A 16,295-nucleotide genomic window follows, 5' to 3' on the forward strand; every position below is an offset into this window, starting at 1 on the left:
CCTGCTTCTCTCTCTCCCACTGCCCCGGCTTGTATTCCCTCTCTCACTGTCTCTGTCAAATAAATGAAATCTTTTTCTGTGTGAGGGTGAAAAAAAAAAATTATGAAAAACCACAACTTGGAAAAAAACTCAACACTAGAAGCTCTGCGGCAAGTATTCAAAGATCTTGCAACGATTGTTTAAAATCCCCTACAAGATGCCTGGCAAGTTCTTTCCATCTTAGGAAAAAACACAAACTTCCATGAGGCCACATAACCCTGATTATCAAAACCAGACACAAATATATTCTGATAAAATCATACACCCATTTTATTCATGAAGATGCTGAAGTAAATCAAATTCAAAACACACCATAACTGGGAGTCTGGGTAGCTCAGTGGGTTAAGTGACTACCTTCATCACTCAAGTCATGATCCCAGAGTCCTGGGATGGAGTCCCATATCAGGATCCCTGCTCCATGGGGAGTTTCTCTCTCTGACCTTCTCCCCTCTCATGCTCTCACGGTCTCTCCCTCAAATAAATAAGCAAAATCTTTAAAAAAATTAACAAAACACCACAACCAAGTTGGGCTCACTCCAGGAAAAAAGGAATGGTTTACTACATTAGAAATTTATTAATATAACTAATCATCCACTGAGAAGAGAATTTCAAAAAATATGCTCAATAAGCAGTTATTGAAAAAAAAATGTAATTCAGTAAAATAAATATTTATGATTTTAAAAAAGACTTGGCACTTAACAAAAATTGCCATCATTCATGAGGTTGTTCGAAGGCCTCTGTGTGCTCTGGAGTGCTGGAATTTCACCATTTAACAAATATATTGGGTTCAAGTTTGGTGGAGCCTCCAAGTTCCCATTTAATGCAAGCTCAAGGGGAATTCCCCTGGAACCCTGGAGAAAGAACAAGTAAAACGCATACCTGAGTATAACTTAGCAGACTGGAGACCTCCCTCTTTGACAGCCGAGAGCTTGATCTGCGACCTGGAATAAAGAACCAGAGTCTGTTTGGAGAAAGGGGCAAGCTCCCAAGCTGGGGAACAGGCAACATCTTGCTGACCTGCAGTGCTGTCCCTGGTGTCTCCACTCTTAAACCCACTGGCATCCTCAGGGGTTAACTCCTAGCCCCTCAGGATCTGTGGACCAGTCAAATGTATTCATAAAGCAACAGGGCACAGAGCCAGGCACATAATATGATCGAAAACCATACTGGAGGTACTCGTGAGGGAAGGCATCAAATTCCTTCCAGATCTGTGGCCACCAAACTACAATTAATGAACAATCGAGTGCCTGGCGTATCAGTCACATTTCAAGTGCTCACATGTGGTTAGCAGCTATTATAGTGAACAATGCAGAAAACAGAACACTTTCACCCTCACACAGAAACTTCTATTGGACAGCACAGCTCCAGGGGATTTCAACAGCAGATGGGACAATACAAGGTTTTCTGAAACAGCTGGGTCAGAAAATCTCAGTGGGGAGGACCCCAGGTGATGTGATCCTGAACTATGCAGGGGAGGGGTGGGGAAGGGAAGGCGGGGAAAGGAAACAAGTCTCAGACCCTCCCGAGTGTCATCTACCCACATAATCACAATCTGGGTCCCAGATTGTGGGAGAAGGGTCCCACTGCAAAAGGGCCAAAGATCCCAACCTATGCTGCGAGCACCCCAGCCACGGCTGGGAAAAGACGGGGGTCATCATCACCTTGGGGTTACCTCCCCAGTGACCCAGCTGAAGTATGGACAGGTTGGGGGGGGCAGGGAAGGACCCAAGGGCAGGGATGAGAAGTGGGCTTCCTTTCCCAGGAGGTGGTGGAGCATCTCAGAGACCAGACCCTCTCCCCACAACCTGCCCTGAGCCCACTCAGAGACTCATGTCCAGCCGCTCTCTGCAGTGCCTGTCCCACACCCCTCCTCCCCACTGGCCCGGCCACCTCTTATCTCCGGGGTGCTGATAGCCTCCAGGATGGGGGGTGAGGGCGCATCCTTGGAGTCAGAAGACTGGTCGCTGCAGCCCCCATTAGTGATGATGGAGTCTTCCCTCCCGCTGGCGTCCTCCTCTCTGTTGAGTTGTCTGGTGTCTCCCTTCATTGTTTCCTGCAGGAGGGCCAGAATGGGCAGGGTAGCAGGGAAGCAAGGGCACAAGGGGGCAGCACACCCCAAACCTCCAGCCAGTGGCTCTAGGTCTTCAGGCCAACAGAGGCCCCTTGACATCTTCTCCGGGTGATACTCCTGCCCAAGGACCCCACCCAGACTGCCCCCCAGAACCTGCCCCCCTCACCAAACTCGGAGGCTCAGGACTTGGTTCCATGTGGCCAGGCGGCCCGAAGGCTCAGATACCAGCACCCAGGACAGAGGAGGGGGCTGGGCTGTGGTCTGAGGCTTAGGCTGTTCTGTGCAATTAGCCGGCCACTTCAAACAATGCCATTTAGGACCCGCCTGCCCCGGTCTGCCTGCCGCCAGCCTTGGTCCCCTTTACCCCTGGCCCCCTCTCCCTGCCCAGCCTCCGCAGGGCCTCAGGAAGCCAGTGCATTATTTTCCCTCCTGACCCCTTTGTTTGCTCTCTCCTTTCCCCTCAATCTCCAGGTCCTCTTCCCACCCGCCCCCTCCTCCCCCACAGAACAGCTTCTCTCCTCTCCATGGCAGCACAAGCCCCGCCCCACCCCAACCTCAGGGGCCCATTGGTCTGCTGGCCTGTCGCTCACTCCCCTCCTCCCTCACCAGCTGAGGCTCAGAGTCCCAAGTTCCCAAGAAGGGAAAGGATGGAGGAACACAGGCAAAAGACTGGGGCAGTTAACAAGGGGAATGCTTCCCTACCTGCTCCAGCCTCGCCCCACCTCTGGGCTGTCATCTCGCCACTGCTGCCCCTCCTGGTAACTGCATCATCTCCAGGCTATTAGGCTAAGACCACCAGGTCAGGCCAGGTCTTCACTGATGGGTTCAAGGGCCCTGTGACCTTTGACCTGGCCTGCAACATTTGTTGGCTGCAAGAACCTGCACCTTTCATTTATTCCTCCTCAAAATGTGATCGTAGGCGCATTTTATAGAAAAAGAAAACTGACAGACATACCAGGTTAATCTCCCAGGTCAAGAATTCACATCCAAGAGGTGAGGCCAAGGTAAAAAAGGAGCCTAGGTACTGGGTAAGGCCCCCAGATTCTCATCCCTTAGTTTCCCCCAAACTGCTCCAGAGCTACTTGGCACCGCACCCTACTGTTCCGGACAAAAAGCTCTCCCAGTGAAGAGCTACTTATCAGCACTGAGCACTCCCAGCCCTACACCCCATCTTGGGACTCACCACACAGTACCAGATGATCCGCACTACCGACCCAGGGTACCTTCTAGAAGAATCGTCAAGGCTACAGGGTCGCAGACTGCCAGGTGGTATAGCACCACGTCCACCAGGGGGCGATGTGGGGGCTCTGTCTGAATTGCACTGCTGCGCCCCCAAGTGGATATACGATGTCACCTGGGGTCCCAATTCCATCCTCTGCACCTGTCCCTCACCCAGGCCTGGTAGTGGGGCTGTTAGACTTCTGCCCTATTTCCCAGAAGACCCAGGGACCAACCTGGGAGATGGTTAAGAGCTACAAAACCTCAGGCATGGCCCTAGATCTATGTCAACCCCAACATTTCCAAAAGATCCCTGTGTGATTATATGCAAGTTGAAAGAGCACTGTGCTGGTTCTAAATGCATTCTTATCCATAGCCCAGTGTGGTCTTTTCCCTCACATGGCCCAGGGTGTGCAGGCTCACACTTCCTGATCTGTTCTCTCTCAATACATGTAAAGGAATCTCACCAGCCCCAGGGAAAAGAGGAATACCTGACCTAGCCCAATCGGCTGCTTCTCAGCCCCTTTCACTGGCCAAGCCCTGACCCAAAAGAACAGACTGGCTGACCTATGGCCAGATCCTGTGAGGCCAAGCAGCCAAAATCCCAGGAAAACTGCTTCAAAGTAATAATTAATTCCCAGTGTCCTGCCCCAGGGCAAACCAGTGAACTAAGTAACCCTGGTGGCCTAACACAGGGTGGGAGGGTGGGTCACTGTGCAGGATTCCAAGGGTCCCCCCAAAAGCTTAAGGGAAGAACAGGCAAGCCAGGGTTTCTCCTCAGAAGCTGATAGCAAGCAGGTCAGAGGCTGAAATGGAGGGCCATTACTTTCCACTCCTCCAGGGCCCAGGATTCTCTCAGACAGCCCTTAACTTTGTCAGTCAGGAGCCTCCCTCCTAGACAGGCCCAGGAGGAGCCTGCAGCCCAGAGTAGACAATGATTAACTACCTCAGGCCTTACCCCAGGGCCTCAGCAGTGCCAGCTCCTCCGCGGTCTACCAGACAGACCTGTGAGCAGAGCTCCTTCCCAAAGCCAGAGGTCAACATTCACGAAAAATCTCCTACCTCTAGGAACTGCACCCATGGGCACTGGAGGAAGATTCAGGCAATGAAACCAGCCAACTCTAAGTGTCATGGGCTACCTGGGCAGCAAAAATAACCACCTTCAAATTGTATAATTTGATCGTAGGAGTTCACACAAATTCCTTCTCTGTAGCCTTCATCCCCTGGGGTTTGCACAGACAGTAGCTTCCCTTGCAGCCTTCCTGCAACACCTCTGTCTGGAGCCTGAGCCCACTGATACGCAGTGCAGTTCCTCTCCCACCCTGACCCTTCTACCTGGACCACTCTCTACACAGAGGATGAATAAAGCCGCCTCCTAGCATGGGCTGCTGCTGCCCTCCTCTGCCTGGAAGCCCTCCCCACCGTGCCATACACCTCCTGGTTACTCAGACTTTAAAACCACATGGTCAAAGTCAGGAAGGCTCCTCCCAAAACACTCCTCCAAAATTAATAACCACAGTTAAGGGTGCCTGGGTGGCTCAGTGGGTAAAAGCCTCTGCCTTCAGCTCAGGTCATGATCCTGGGGTCCTGGGATCGAGCCCCACATCAGGCTCCCCTTGGAGCCTGCTTCCACCTCTCTCTGTCTACTTGGGATCGATCTCTGTCAAATAAATAAACAAAATCTTTAAAAAAAAAAACCACATAGTTACACAAACCCTCTTGCCTAATGATATAGTAATTTTTTTCAGTGTTTACTATTCTATATGCAACACTTCTATGCTTTACCTGTATTAACTCACTTATCTTGAAATGCAGAACATGTGGTCCCTGTTTTACAGATGCATAAACTGTGCAATGTGGCTTCCTCAAGTGTTCAAATCCCGAAAAAGTTAAGAACACATCAACTTACATACTCCTGGCAACAGGAGAAAATTAGCACCAGAAATCTGTATGTGATGGTGGACAGCAATCACCCTCACCTCTTCCCATCACTCCCTGGATAACACAGACCCCAAGACAGGCCAACTGCTTTCTCTAGTGTGATCTTTCAGCACTGGAGGCTAAGCAGCCTTGGTTACCTCCCTGAAAAGAGGCAGCACCTTCCAGAGGGATTTTTCCAGAGTGGTCATCGCTGTGCTAGCTTAAGAACTGTGCCTCCCCAACCCATGGCCATTAATAGTTCCCAGGTCCCTACCATTCACTCCACACAGTACAAACCACTCTTAACCCGCGCCCGATCCTGAAGCAGGTCCTATTATCAATCTGCTTTCAACAGGCTCAGATGAATTAATGAAGCTGCCCAATAGGGTGGCAGTGCCAAGACTCATGCCTAGGCAGTCCAGGGCACATGGTGTAACTGCTGTACTCGAGACAAGGCAGCCGCGATTTCTAGTTAAGAACAATGCATCGGGGCGCCTGGGTGGCTCAGTGGGTTAAAGCCTCTGCCTTTGGCTCAGGTCGTAATCCCAGGGTCCTGGGATCGAGCCCCACATCGGGCTCTCTGCTCAGCGGGGAGCCTGCTTCCTCCTCTCTCTCTGCCTGCTTCTTTGCCTATTTGTGATCTGTCAAATAAATAAAATCTTAAAAACAAACAAACAAAAAAAAGAACAATGCATCACCCATCCCAGGGGCTACAAGAACTTCAGGACTGAGGGACAGGACCAAACAGCTGGGTGTTTACCTTCCCCAGAGGTTATGGTCTAACCTCGTGATGCGAGGTGAACTCTGACCCTTTCCCAGAGGCTAGGGTCAAGCACAGGATTTAGGGGAATGCAGCAGTGTGGGGTGGGCTCACCCGTGAGGTTCTCCCTGCAAGGCACTGCCTCATTAGTGCAGGGTGCCTGTGTCCCAACTGAACCAGGTCAGACGTGTCCAAATGCAATGTGGCAGACAGAAGGATGGGTGGCACCCCCAATTAGACTCAGGGAGGAGGCCCAGGGACTCGACCCTCTCACCCCAATGCAGCTATAAAGCGGAGAAGTGAGGTCATTCATTTCCTCCAAGCGGGCACCAGCAGCACCTTGTAAATGGTAATTGCATTAATTAAATGCACAATACAGGAAGGGGGAATGGTTGGCATGATGGGGAAGTGGGTAAAGGGGGCCACATGGTCATCCCAGCCCCACCCTGAGTCCCCCAGGGCATAGAGGTTTAGTGCAGTAGAATAAGAGGTTGAAAGATATTCCCACCACCCCTATTTTAAAAAGTCCTTCTAGGGGCACCTGGGTGGCTCAGGTCAGGATTCCAGGGTCCAGGGTTCGAGCCCCACATCAGGCTTCTTGCTCAGCAGGAAACCGGTTTCTCCCTCTACCACTCCCCCAGTTTGTGTTCCCTCTCTTGCTGTGTCTGTCAAATAAATAAATAAAAACTTAAAAAAATAAAAAACAAGAAAGTCCTTCTCTACAGCCTGTGGGAGGGACACCTAGGCTACCGAATCCTCCCCACCCCAACCACTCAGGTCTGTTCCATTGTCCAAGATTCTGAAATAGTTGTGATTGAGCAATTACTATGCATCTCATGCAAGGCCAGAGCTTACGCTCAGGATTCCCCATTTTGCAGCTAAGTAGAGTGAAGCCTGAGAGAAAGCAAATGGGCAGCTCCTTGCCCAGGCTTGCAGGACGACTAAGTCATGGAGATTTAGGCCTAACCCAGGAGCCAGACCTTAAAGACATTTCAAAACTAATATGCTAAGTACAGTATTATAGTGAAGCCTGGGGAGGGACACTTCACCCAGGTAAAGAGAGAAAGGAGGGTAACCCAGGAAGTGGAAAACAGTAAACACAAAAGGTTAAGGGGGCTGGAGAGAGGCTGCCCACCTAGCTGGTGGCAGGGAAGAGGTTCCCAGAGTTCGGGGCCTTTGCCTCATCTTTAGGAATCTTTGCTCAACTCCGGGAATAGCCAGATTTACAGACAAGCTGGAGTGAAAATGCCTTCAATGTCTTTCTCAAAACCCAGTCCTAACCATTTGTGAAATGAAATGACCCCACCTAATTCCCTGGGTGGCTGGCGTTAGGAATCCCACAGGAGAGGACACAACCCTGAGAAGCTGGGGCGTCCACGTTTTCGTGTGCCATCTTGCCAGATTTCCCAGCTCTGCCTCACCAAGGGAAGCATCCCTTCATCGTGGGTGATTCAAAAGGGAATGTGGATTGCTCAGTGCCTCCAGGCCATGGCTGCTTGCACCGCTGTCGCTGTACAGTAGAAACTGGGCCTTGGTATAATGATCAGAAATTACCAAAACAACTGATCCACTCGGGTCAAATCAGACACGCATAAAATACTAGCCATAGGAACCTGATCCTTATAGCATTGCTCCTATTAACATTAAGCTAACAGAACACCTACATGTTCTGCAGTGGATTGGATAAAAGCACCCTTTAGCTAATTCACAGAGAAAGAAAAACCGGGGTGCCTGGCTGGCTCAGCTGCAACTCTTTGATCTCGGGGTTGAGCCCTATTTTAGGCACAGATTCCTGAAAAATAAAATCTTAACAGAAAAAACTAGGAATATACATTAAAGATCTGACAAGACATAGCAACTTAAATGGGAGTTTACAATCAAGCTTTTTGCCCTATAAACTAATGCACTCAGCCCCCTTCCCCTATGGTTCTCCGGGAAACTTGGAGTGATGTGCAAATGTGCAGAGGAAACCACCGCTGACTCAATCATGGGTGGGGCAGCATAAGCAGCTGAGGATTCAGAGATACCATACCCACCCCTGTGGCCATGTGTCCCTTAGAAGGCTGGAGCCAGAGAGCCCTGTGCCCTCTCCCTTAGGGGGTTAATGGAAGACAAGACCAGTATTCTTTAAAATTCCCGCCTTGGTGCTGCCCCTCACAGTAGGCTACTCCTGTTGTCACAGCCAAAGCCTTAAATCTCAACTGTCTGCACCCAAAGGCAGTGGGGACAGAGATGCAGCCTTTAAGATGGCAAAATGCCACATGTCCGTATCCTGTCACATAGGCTGCTACTACTGCTAGCCATCGACCCAGGCCAAAGCTCTCACCAAGACCTATGTGCAAGGATGGTCACGGCAGTCCTATTTATCATGGCAAAATCTGCAAACACAGCACTGGCAAAGGCAACCGGCTAAATCCCATACAAGTATACCGCGAAGCTAGTGAGAGACAATGGCACGAGGTACCAACTAGGAGATGAAGCTATGCCAAGTGAAGTCTGGACAATAACACAATCTCAGTTGTTAATGTTAACATATGAATTAAGCCATGTTCCCCCAGCGTTTCTTTCTGGAACTTTTAAAAGTCAGGGCTCTCAGAAAGGTAGCTTATGAGTGAACTACAATATATGCCTGTGCTACTTTTACAGTCAGATGCTGTCCTAGAAACATTTCTTCCTTTGAAAACAGCCATTCAAGTTCTGTCACTCTGAAGTGACTTACAGTGGCACCTGGGTGGCTCAGTCCGTTAAGCCCAGGGTCCTGAGATCAAGTCTGGCATAAGGCTCCTCACTCAGTGGGGAGTCTACCTCTGCCCTCTGCCTCTGACCCTGCTCATGCTCTAATAAATGAATAAATCTTTTAAATAAAATTACTTATATATGGTAGTATATTTCCCTATGAAGAAAGCCAAACACCTGGGGCCCCTGGGTGGCTCTGTCATGCAAGAGTCTGCATCCCCAGGGGTGAGGGTCCCTGCTCCTGACCCTGCTCCATGAGTCATCTGCTTCTCCCTCTTCCTCTGCTCCTCCCCCTACTCCTGAGATCTAGCTCTCACTGGGGTGCACTCTCAAATAAATCAACCAACCTTTAAAAAAAAAAAAAGAAAATTAACTTAAACACCTGTAGTGACACGTATGTCCCAACCCCATTTCCTTTAAAAAGTTCCCATGTGAATGTAGAATGTTTCTGGGCTTACTTCTCTTTTTGGGATTTATCCCTTGCCTTCCCCTTTAGTCACTGTAGCACTCATATGTCCCAGGCTGGCCTGCTAACCTTACATTTCATGCGTCTCCTTAGAGGTCTTGAAAATCCCTTAGTTGGAGGGCACCTGGGTGCTCGGCAGGTGAAAGCCTCTGCCTTTGACTCAGGTCATGATCTGAGGATCCTAGGATTTTTTTTTTTTTAAGATTTTATTTATTTATTTGAGAGAGAGAGAGATCACAAGTAGGCAGAGAGACAGGCAGAGAGAGAGGAGGAAGCAGGCTCCCCGCTGAGCAGAGCGCCCAACGCAGGGCTCGATGCCAGACCCCAGGTTCATGACCTGAGCGGAAGGCAGAGGCTTTAACCCACTGAGCTACCCAACAGCCCCTGAGGGTCCTAGGATTGAGCCCCACATCATGCTCTCTGCTCAGCGGGGAGCCTGCTTCACCCTCTCTCTCTCTGCCTGCCTCTCTGCCTACTTGTGATCTGTCAAATAAATAAAATCTTAAAAAAAAAAAAAGTATAGAAACAAAGCTAATAAAAACTTTAAAAATCCCTTAGTTGGCACATATTCTCATTTTCTATTTCCCTCTTCTGGCCCCAGATTTTTCTAGGGAGCCTAACTCTCCATGCAAATAAATTTACACAACAATTCTAACTGATTCAACACGGAAGGACTTGTATCACCCTCTCTACAATAATCAGTAAGTCCTTGTATGTATTTTAAAAGACAAAATTGGAGCAGAGGCACCTGGCTGGCTCAGGCAGAACACACAGCTCTTGATCTCAGGGTTGCGGAGTTTGAGCCCCACGTTGGGTGTAGCGATTAAAAAGAAAGACAAGGGCACCTGGGTGGCTCAGTGGGTTAAAGCCTCTGCCTTCAGCTCGGGTCATGATCCCCGGGTCCTGGGATGGAGGCCAGCATAGGGCTCACTGCTCAACAGGGAACCTGCTTCCTCCTCTCTCTCTGCCTGCCCTCTCTGCCTATTTGTGATCTCTGTCAAACAAATAAATAAAATCTTAAAAATAAAAAGACAGGGCGCCTGGGTGGCTCAGTGGGTTAAGCCGCTGTCTTCGGCTCAGGTCGTGATCTCGGGGTCCTGGGATCGAGTCCCGCATCGGGCTCTCTGCTCAGCAGGGAGCCTGCTTCCCTTCCTCTCTCTCTGCCTGCCTCTCCGTCTGCTTGTGATTTCTCTCTGTCAAATAAATAAATAAAATCTTAAAAAAAAAATAAAAAATAAAAAAAAAATAAAAAGACAAAATTTTCACAATACAAAGAAAAGCTATGGGATAGCAAGTAGGAGAGATGGGTGAAGATGGTGAAAAGGTACAAACTCCCAGTTATACATCCAGTCCTGTGAGATAATGTACAGCACGGTGACTAAAGCATTATGTATTTGGAAGCTGTGGACAGCAGACCTGAAGTCCTCATCACAAGAAATAAACTGGGGCACCTGGGTGGCTCAGCTGGTTAAGCATCTGCCTTCAGATCAGGTCATGATCCCAGGGTCCTGAGACTGAGCCCTATGTCCATCTCCCTCCTCAGCAGGGAGCCTGCTTCTCTCCCACACTCGTGTACTCACTCTCTCAAATAAATAAAAATAATCTTAACATATATATATAAAATAAACATGAGATTTATAAAATAACGGAATTACACAGTATAACTAGCTTTTGGAAAAAGCCCATTAGCTCACAGAAGCTACTTCTTTAAAAGCCAGCTCTAAGTACCTGGTATGTGTTTGGGTCTGCCCATCATGAATGAAGCAGGTCTGCAGACAGAGTAGTGGGCACAAGGAGGTCCTGTGGAGGGTCTTAACCCAGCAGCACATCGGTACAATCTTGCCACTTCTGTGGGTCCAAGCCAGGTGGGGACAAATTTCTCAAAAAAATTTAACAGCATCAATCCGCATTCTACTCCTTGCTTAGCTGTGTGGCCTTAGAAAATGGCGATAATCATAGTTAATACTGAGCAATCACTCTGTATTCTGCTTACAGCTTAACACTCAACATCCTAGGGCAGATCCGGACACTGGGAAAGGCCACTTTTTGGTTTTGGATTTTTTTTTTTTTTAAAGATTTTGTTTACTTTGAGTGAGTGGGAGAGTGAGTGAGAGCCTGAGAAGGGAGAGGGACAGAAGGAGAAGCAAACTCCCTACTGAGCAGTAGGCTGTTGCAGACTCAATCCCCGGACACTAGGACCAAGACCTGCGCCAAAGGCAATCCCTTAACCAACGGGGCCACCCAGGCACCCCAGGGAAAGGCCACTCTTACCCATGCATCAGACAGCTATTCCTGTTAGGATTCAGGAAGCCATGCTCCGCACTGAGAATCCTGAGTGACACAGGCCAGACAGCCCAGGCTCATGGAGCTTCCAGCTGGTTTAGGAGGATGGTAGGGGAAAGGCTAGTTGTTGTTAGACGAAATAAGGTTGGTCCACTCCAAAACCTACACTGCTCTTTCTTCAACTATAGAGACCCTTTTGCATAGGACAAGAAATAGGACAAAATTTTGCCCATGTATGCCCACAAAATGTGTGCACTGGCTCAGCATCTTCCAAACCCTATCATCCAGTTGTGGCACACTGCCTCCCACGTAAGCCAGAAAACCTGCCACGGCACCTGGCCATTCAGGCATCGAGCCTAGTTAACACTCCGTTTCTCACCACTTCCTTCTGCAGCTTGCCCTTTAATGTCTGGTCCGGCTTCCAGAGCTGCAGGCACAGGACTCAGGCAGACCAATGTTAGTTAAGCCACAGAGCACACATTCACAGAGCTAGGAAGCCAGGGCATCAGTGCTCTGCTAGCTGCTGAAAACACCAACTAAGAAGCCATCATCCCTTCTCCAGGAGCTGGAAGACTGGATTCTGCTCCAGCTGCAGTCCAAGCATGTCCACTTTCACCAGCAAAAAATGCTGCTTAGAAAAGATGGGTGCCTGGGTGGTTCAGTGAGTTAAAGCCTCTGCCTTCAGCTCAGGTCATGATCTCAGGGTCCAGGGATTGATCCCTGCATCAGGCGCTCTGCTCAGCCGGGAGCTTGCTTCGCCATTTCTTTGCCTGCCCCTCTGGTACTTGTGATCTGTCCAATTTAAGGGGAAAAAAAAAGTTAAAAAAAAAAAAAAAAGACCTGATAAAACTCAGAAGGTGGGGTTGCAGGGTGGATGGGAAGAACAGGTCAGACTGTTCTAGAGGCCACAGCCTCTCCTCCAGTAAGACTGAGACAGAGGACACCTGCCTGAGCCTGAAAACTGCCCAGTCCCCTTCCCCTGAAGTCAGGCCTCCACCTCCCAGGTAAGGCACTGGAAAATCCCTCTGCTCTGGGGAAGCAGACAGACCCAACAACAGAGAACACCCTTCACATTTTGGGAGGCCCAAAGGTAAATCCAAGTCACGGACCCACAAAGCAATGCCCCAGTTCAAATCTCAGACAATTTTGGTCTTTCTCAATCATGAAGATCAAAACGAGAACAGTAAAAAAAAAATTAAAAAAAGAATACTCAAACATGGGACAGAAAACTAAACTCCAGAAATATCTTCAGGGCGATAAAAGATCCAAAAAAAAAAAAAAAAAAAAAAAAAACAAGATGAGGACACCACTGCAAAGGGAATTTCTAGGACAAGAGCTGCTTCAAAACCTAAAAGACAGAAGAAGGGGCACCTGCAGTCAGTTGAGTCTTGATTTTGGCTCAGGTCATGATCTGAGTGTCCTGAGATCCAGACCTGCATCAGCTTCCCCGATCCATGGGGGAGGCTGCTTGAAGATTATCTCCTTCCCTCTCCCCTAGACCACATATGCTCTAAAAATGTTTTAAATACTTTATTTATTTGAGAGAACTGAAATTGTGGGTGGTGGAGTAGGGGCAGAGGGAGAGATAAGCAGGCTCCCCGCTGAGCAGGGAGGTCCCATGGGGCTGGATCTCTGGGATCATGACTGAGCCACCCAGGCACCCTAAAATTATCTTTTTGAAAAGGGAGGATGGGGCACCTGGGTGGCTCAGTAGGTTAAAGCCTCTGCCTTCAGCTCAGGTCATGGCCCCAGGGCCCCAGGATAGAGCCCTGCATAGGTCTCTGCTCAGTGGGGAGTGTGCTTCTCCCTCTCTCTGCCTGCCTCTCTGCCTACTTGTGATCTCTATCAAATAAATAAATAAAATCTTTTTTAAAATTTTTAAAAAAACAAAACAAGGGAGGGATGCCTAGTTAACACTTGGTTAACATCTACCTTGGGCTCAGGTCGTGATACCAGAATTGTCACATCAAGCTCCCAGCTCAGTGGGACAATTTTCAGGGTACCTGGGTAGCTCAGTGGGTTTTCTAGCTCAGGTCTTGTCTCAGGGTCACAGGATCAAGGCCCAGTCAGGATCTGCAGTCAGAGAGGTGTCTGCTTGTCCCTCTCCCTTTCCCTCTGCTTCTGCTCCCCACCACCCCATTTGTGCTCTCTCTCTCAAACAAAATCTTTTAAAAATTTAGTAAAAAATAAAAGACAATTTTCTAGAAAATCAGTCTGATCCTGAGACACAAAACTAGAGCAGACAGAAGGTTAAGAGGGCAGGCAGGGGTTTGCACTAAGTCAAAGCCCATAGATTGCAAGGTTTTAAATGAATGAAAATCTCTTAAGGGGAAGGAGAGGCAACTTTCATCGGGCAAGCTGGTGAAAAAAATAGCAGAAGCCAATGGTGGCAGATTCTAGAGAATCTCTGCCTGTGTTCTCCAAAACTATCCTCCAGCTGCTTGGCAAGGCAGCCCCAGTGGTGATGATGGTGCTAAGAACTCACGGTGCCACCCTTCCTTGCCACTGTCCTCTCCTTGGGTTCTGGTCTCTTCTCTTATTAAAGGCCTTCCAGTCCTGTCCACATGCAAATGCACGGGCCCCAAAATGAAAGCGAAACACTGATTACCTTGGGATTGTGAAATTATAGATGACTAGTTTCTTCTTGGCACTGGAAGATGGTAAATTTTATTTTCACTTGCCTCATTCTTTGAATGTCATTTTCTGAAATATTTCAATTCCCTAGACAGGCCACCCTCATTCTTTACTTATTCCCTGGGAAAAAACTCAGGAATACTAACTTGGATAACTAGGATGTTTCCCTCAAGAAGTAAACAGCCACTTCTCAATTTATCTGGGCATTTACTACAAAAGTGCAGTTTTGTTTGTTTGTTTGTTTTTTTCCCCAAGTAATCTCTCTACCCAACGTGGGGCTTGAACTCACAACCAGAGATCAAAGGAGTCACATGTTCTTCCAACTAAGCCAGCCAGGGGTCCCCATAACATACAACATTTACTGAATTTTTTTATCTATAGCAACTCAACTGCCTTAAACATCCCCATCAACTGGCCAACCATTGTTGGCCTCTTGTACAGATGGAACAACTGAGATGAAGTCAGTGACTTATAAAAATGGAATGAGTAAGTGTATGAATCCAGACCTGATTCTAATGCCCAAGCCCCTTTGTGGCTTCAGACAGATAATATAACCCAGAGGGTAACAGGCTTTTCATAATACAGATGCCCCTGAACAATGCAGGTTTGAATTACAGGTGTCTTCTAAGTTGATTTTTTTTTTTCAGTAAACATATTGAAAAATATTTTGGAGACTTCCAACAATTTGAAAAAACTCAGATGAACCGCACAGCCTAAAAATACTAAAAACTTAAGTTAGGTATTATTCGGGGCACCTGGGTGGCTCAGAGGATTAAGCCTCTGCCTTTGGCTCAGTTCTCAGGGTCCTGCTCAGCAGGGAGCCTGCTTCTCCCTCTCTCTGCCTACTTGTGATTTCTGTCAAATAAATAAATAAAATCTTTTAAAAAAAAGTTAGGGATTATTCTTAGAATAAATTATAGAATACATGTTACATACAAAATGTGTTAAAAGACTTATCAGCAATGTTTCTGGTCAACAGTAGGCTATTAAGTTTGCGGGGGGGGGGGGTCAAGTTAAACTGGATTTTCAAGGGCAGGGTGTTGGGGGGGGGCCTCAGTGCCCCTAACCCCGGCATTGTTAAAGGGTCAACTGCACTTAGGCCCCCCCTCTATTTTGTGAACAACTAAAATAAAAGGATCTGGATTCCATTTAGCCCTAACTACACTGGGTAGGTGTGGACTTTAAACCCACTTCACAGACTGGAAGGACCATCTCCAGAAATGCAATCCTCCTCTGCATTCACCAGGCCACTTCCTCCCGGCACAGCCAGATAGGTCCATGTGAACACCTGCAGTAGGCTTTCTATCTTCTGGAGGAAGGAATGGCATCCCCAGGATGTCAGCGGAGGTGCAGTATTCTTCTGAACAGCACGAACCACCAAGGTGCAGAAGCAAGTGGACTGCGCAGCACCTCAGTCCCATCAATTACAGAAGGAAGAGGTCAGCCTCCCCAACAAGACAAATCTGCCCATCACTTTACGAGGAAAAGGATGGTTTGCAAATGAAATGAGGAATTCTGCACTTCTTTGGTCCACCAAGAAACTGGAAAATCAACCTGAGCTCACAATTTAAGAAACACACATACACACACAAAATCTAACACAAAATCTAACGCCTATCATGGGCGAGGTCTGATGAAATCGAAAAAGCTGTGTGAGCCTGAAGGGTAGGACAGCGGGCTTGAGAGCTGGTCTGAGAAAAGGAATCCAATCCTTTCCTTTCCTTTTTTTTTTTTTTTTCTAGATTTTATTTATTCATTTGTCAGAGCACAAGTAGGGGAAGTAGTAGGCAGAGCTTGAGAAGCAGGCTCCCTGCTGAGCAAGGAGCCTGATGTTGGACCTGAACCCAAGACCCTGGGGATCATGACCTGAGCCAAATGCAGATGCTTAACCAACTGAGCTACCCAGGCATCCCAGACAAAAGGAATCTTAAGGTTAAGCTTTCCTGAAAGGAGAACTTGCCCAAACCCCAAATCTGAAGCAGGTCCCTAAGACTGCAATGAGAGGTGACAGGCCCCTTTGGGTCACAGGCCCACGTGGCTAGAAAAAAAGGAAGGGAAGCAGCCTCCCCCATCCCCACCTCCCTTTCACCCCCTGCAGCTCCCAGATACCCTCCTCCCCCCCTCTTCTAGCCTTGAATGGGGGTGTGGCTGGGACTGTGGCTCTAAGG

At 48.4% G+C, this 16,295-nt stretch overlaps 1 protein-coding gene across 5 annotated transcripts in view; it reads right to left on the bottom strand.

Annotated features, from left to right (window-relative positions):
* Positions 1-16,295, bottom strand: part of DNMT3B (DNA methyltransferase 3 beta) — a 41,871-nt gene that overhangs the window by 23,238 nt on the left and 2,338 nt on the right. For 2 of the 5 annotated variants that reach the window (XM_059133554.1, XM_059133550.1), the window contains exons 1-3: positions 10,939-12,283; positions 1,930-2,092; positions 919-980 (exon numbers count right to left, since the gene is read on the bottom strand). In XM_059133554.1, coding sequence (XP_058989537.1) covers positions 919-980; positions 1,930-2,086 — 219 coding nt within the window. In that variant the 5' untranslated portion in view covers positions 2,087-2,092; positions 10,939-12,283. Of the gene's footprint in view, positions 1-918; positions 981-1,929; positions 2,093-10,938; positions 12,284-16,295 lie in introns of those variants that run through there. The other 3 variants (XM_059133552.1, XM_059133553.1, XM_059133551.1) reach the window with 2 other exon arrangements.

Source organism: Mustela lutreola, chromosome 9 (genome assembly GCF_030435805.1).
Source record: "Mustela lutreola isolate mMusLut2 chromosome 9, mMusLut2.pri, whole genome shotgun sequence".
Taxonomy (NCBI): domain Eukaryota; kingdom Metazoa; phylum Chordata; class Mammalia; order Carnivora; family Mustelidae; genus Mustela; species Mustela lutreola.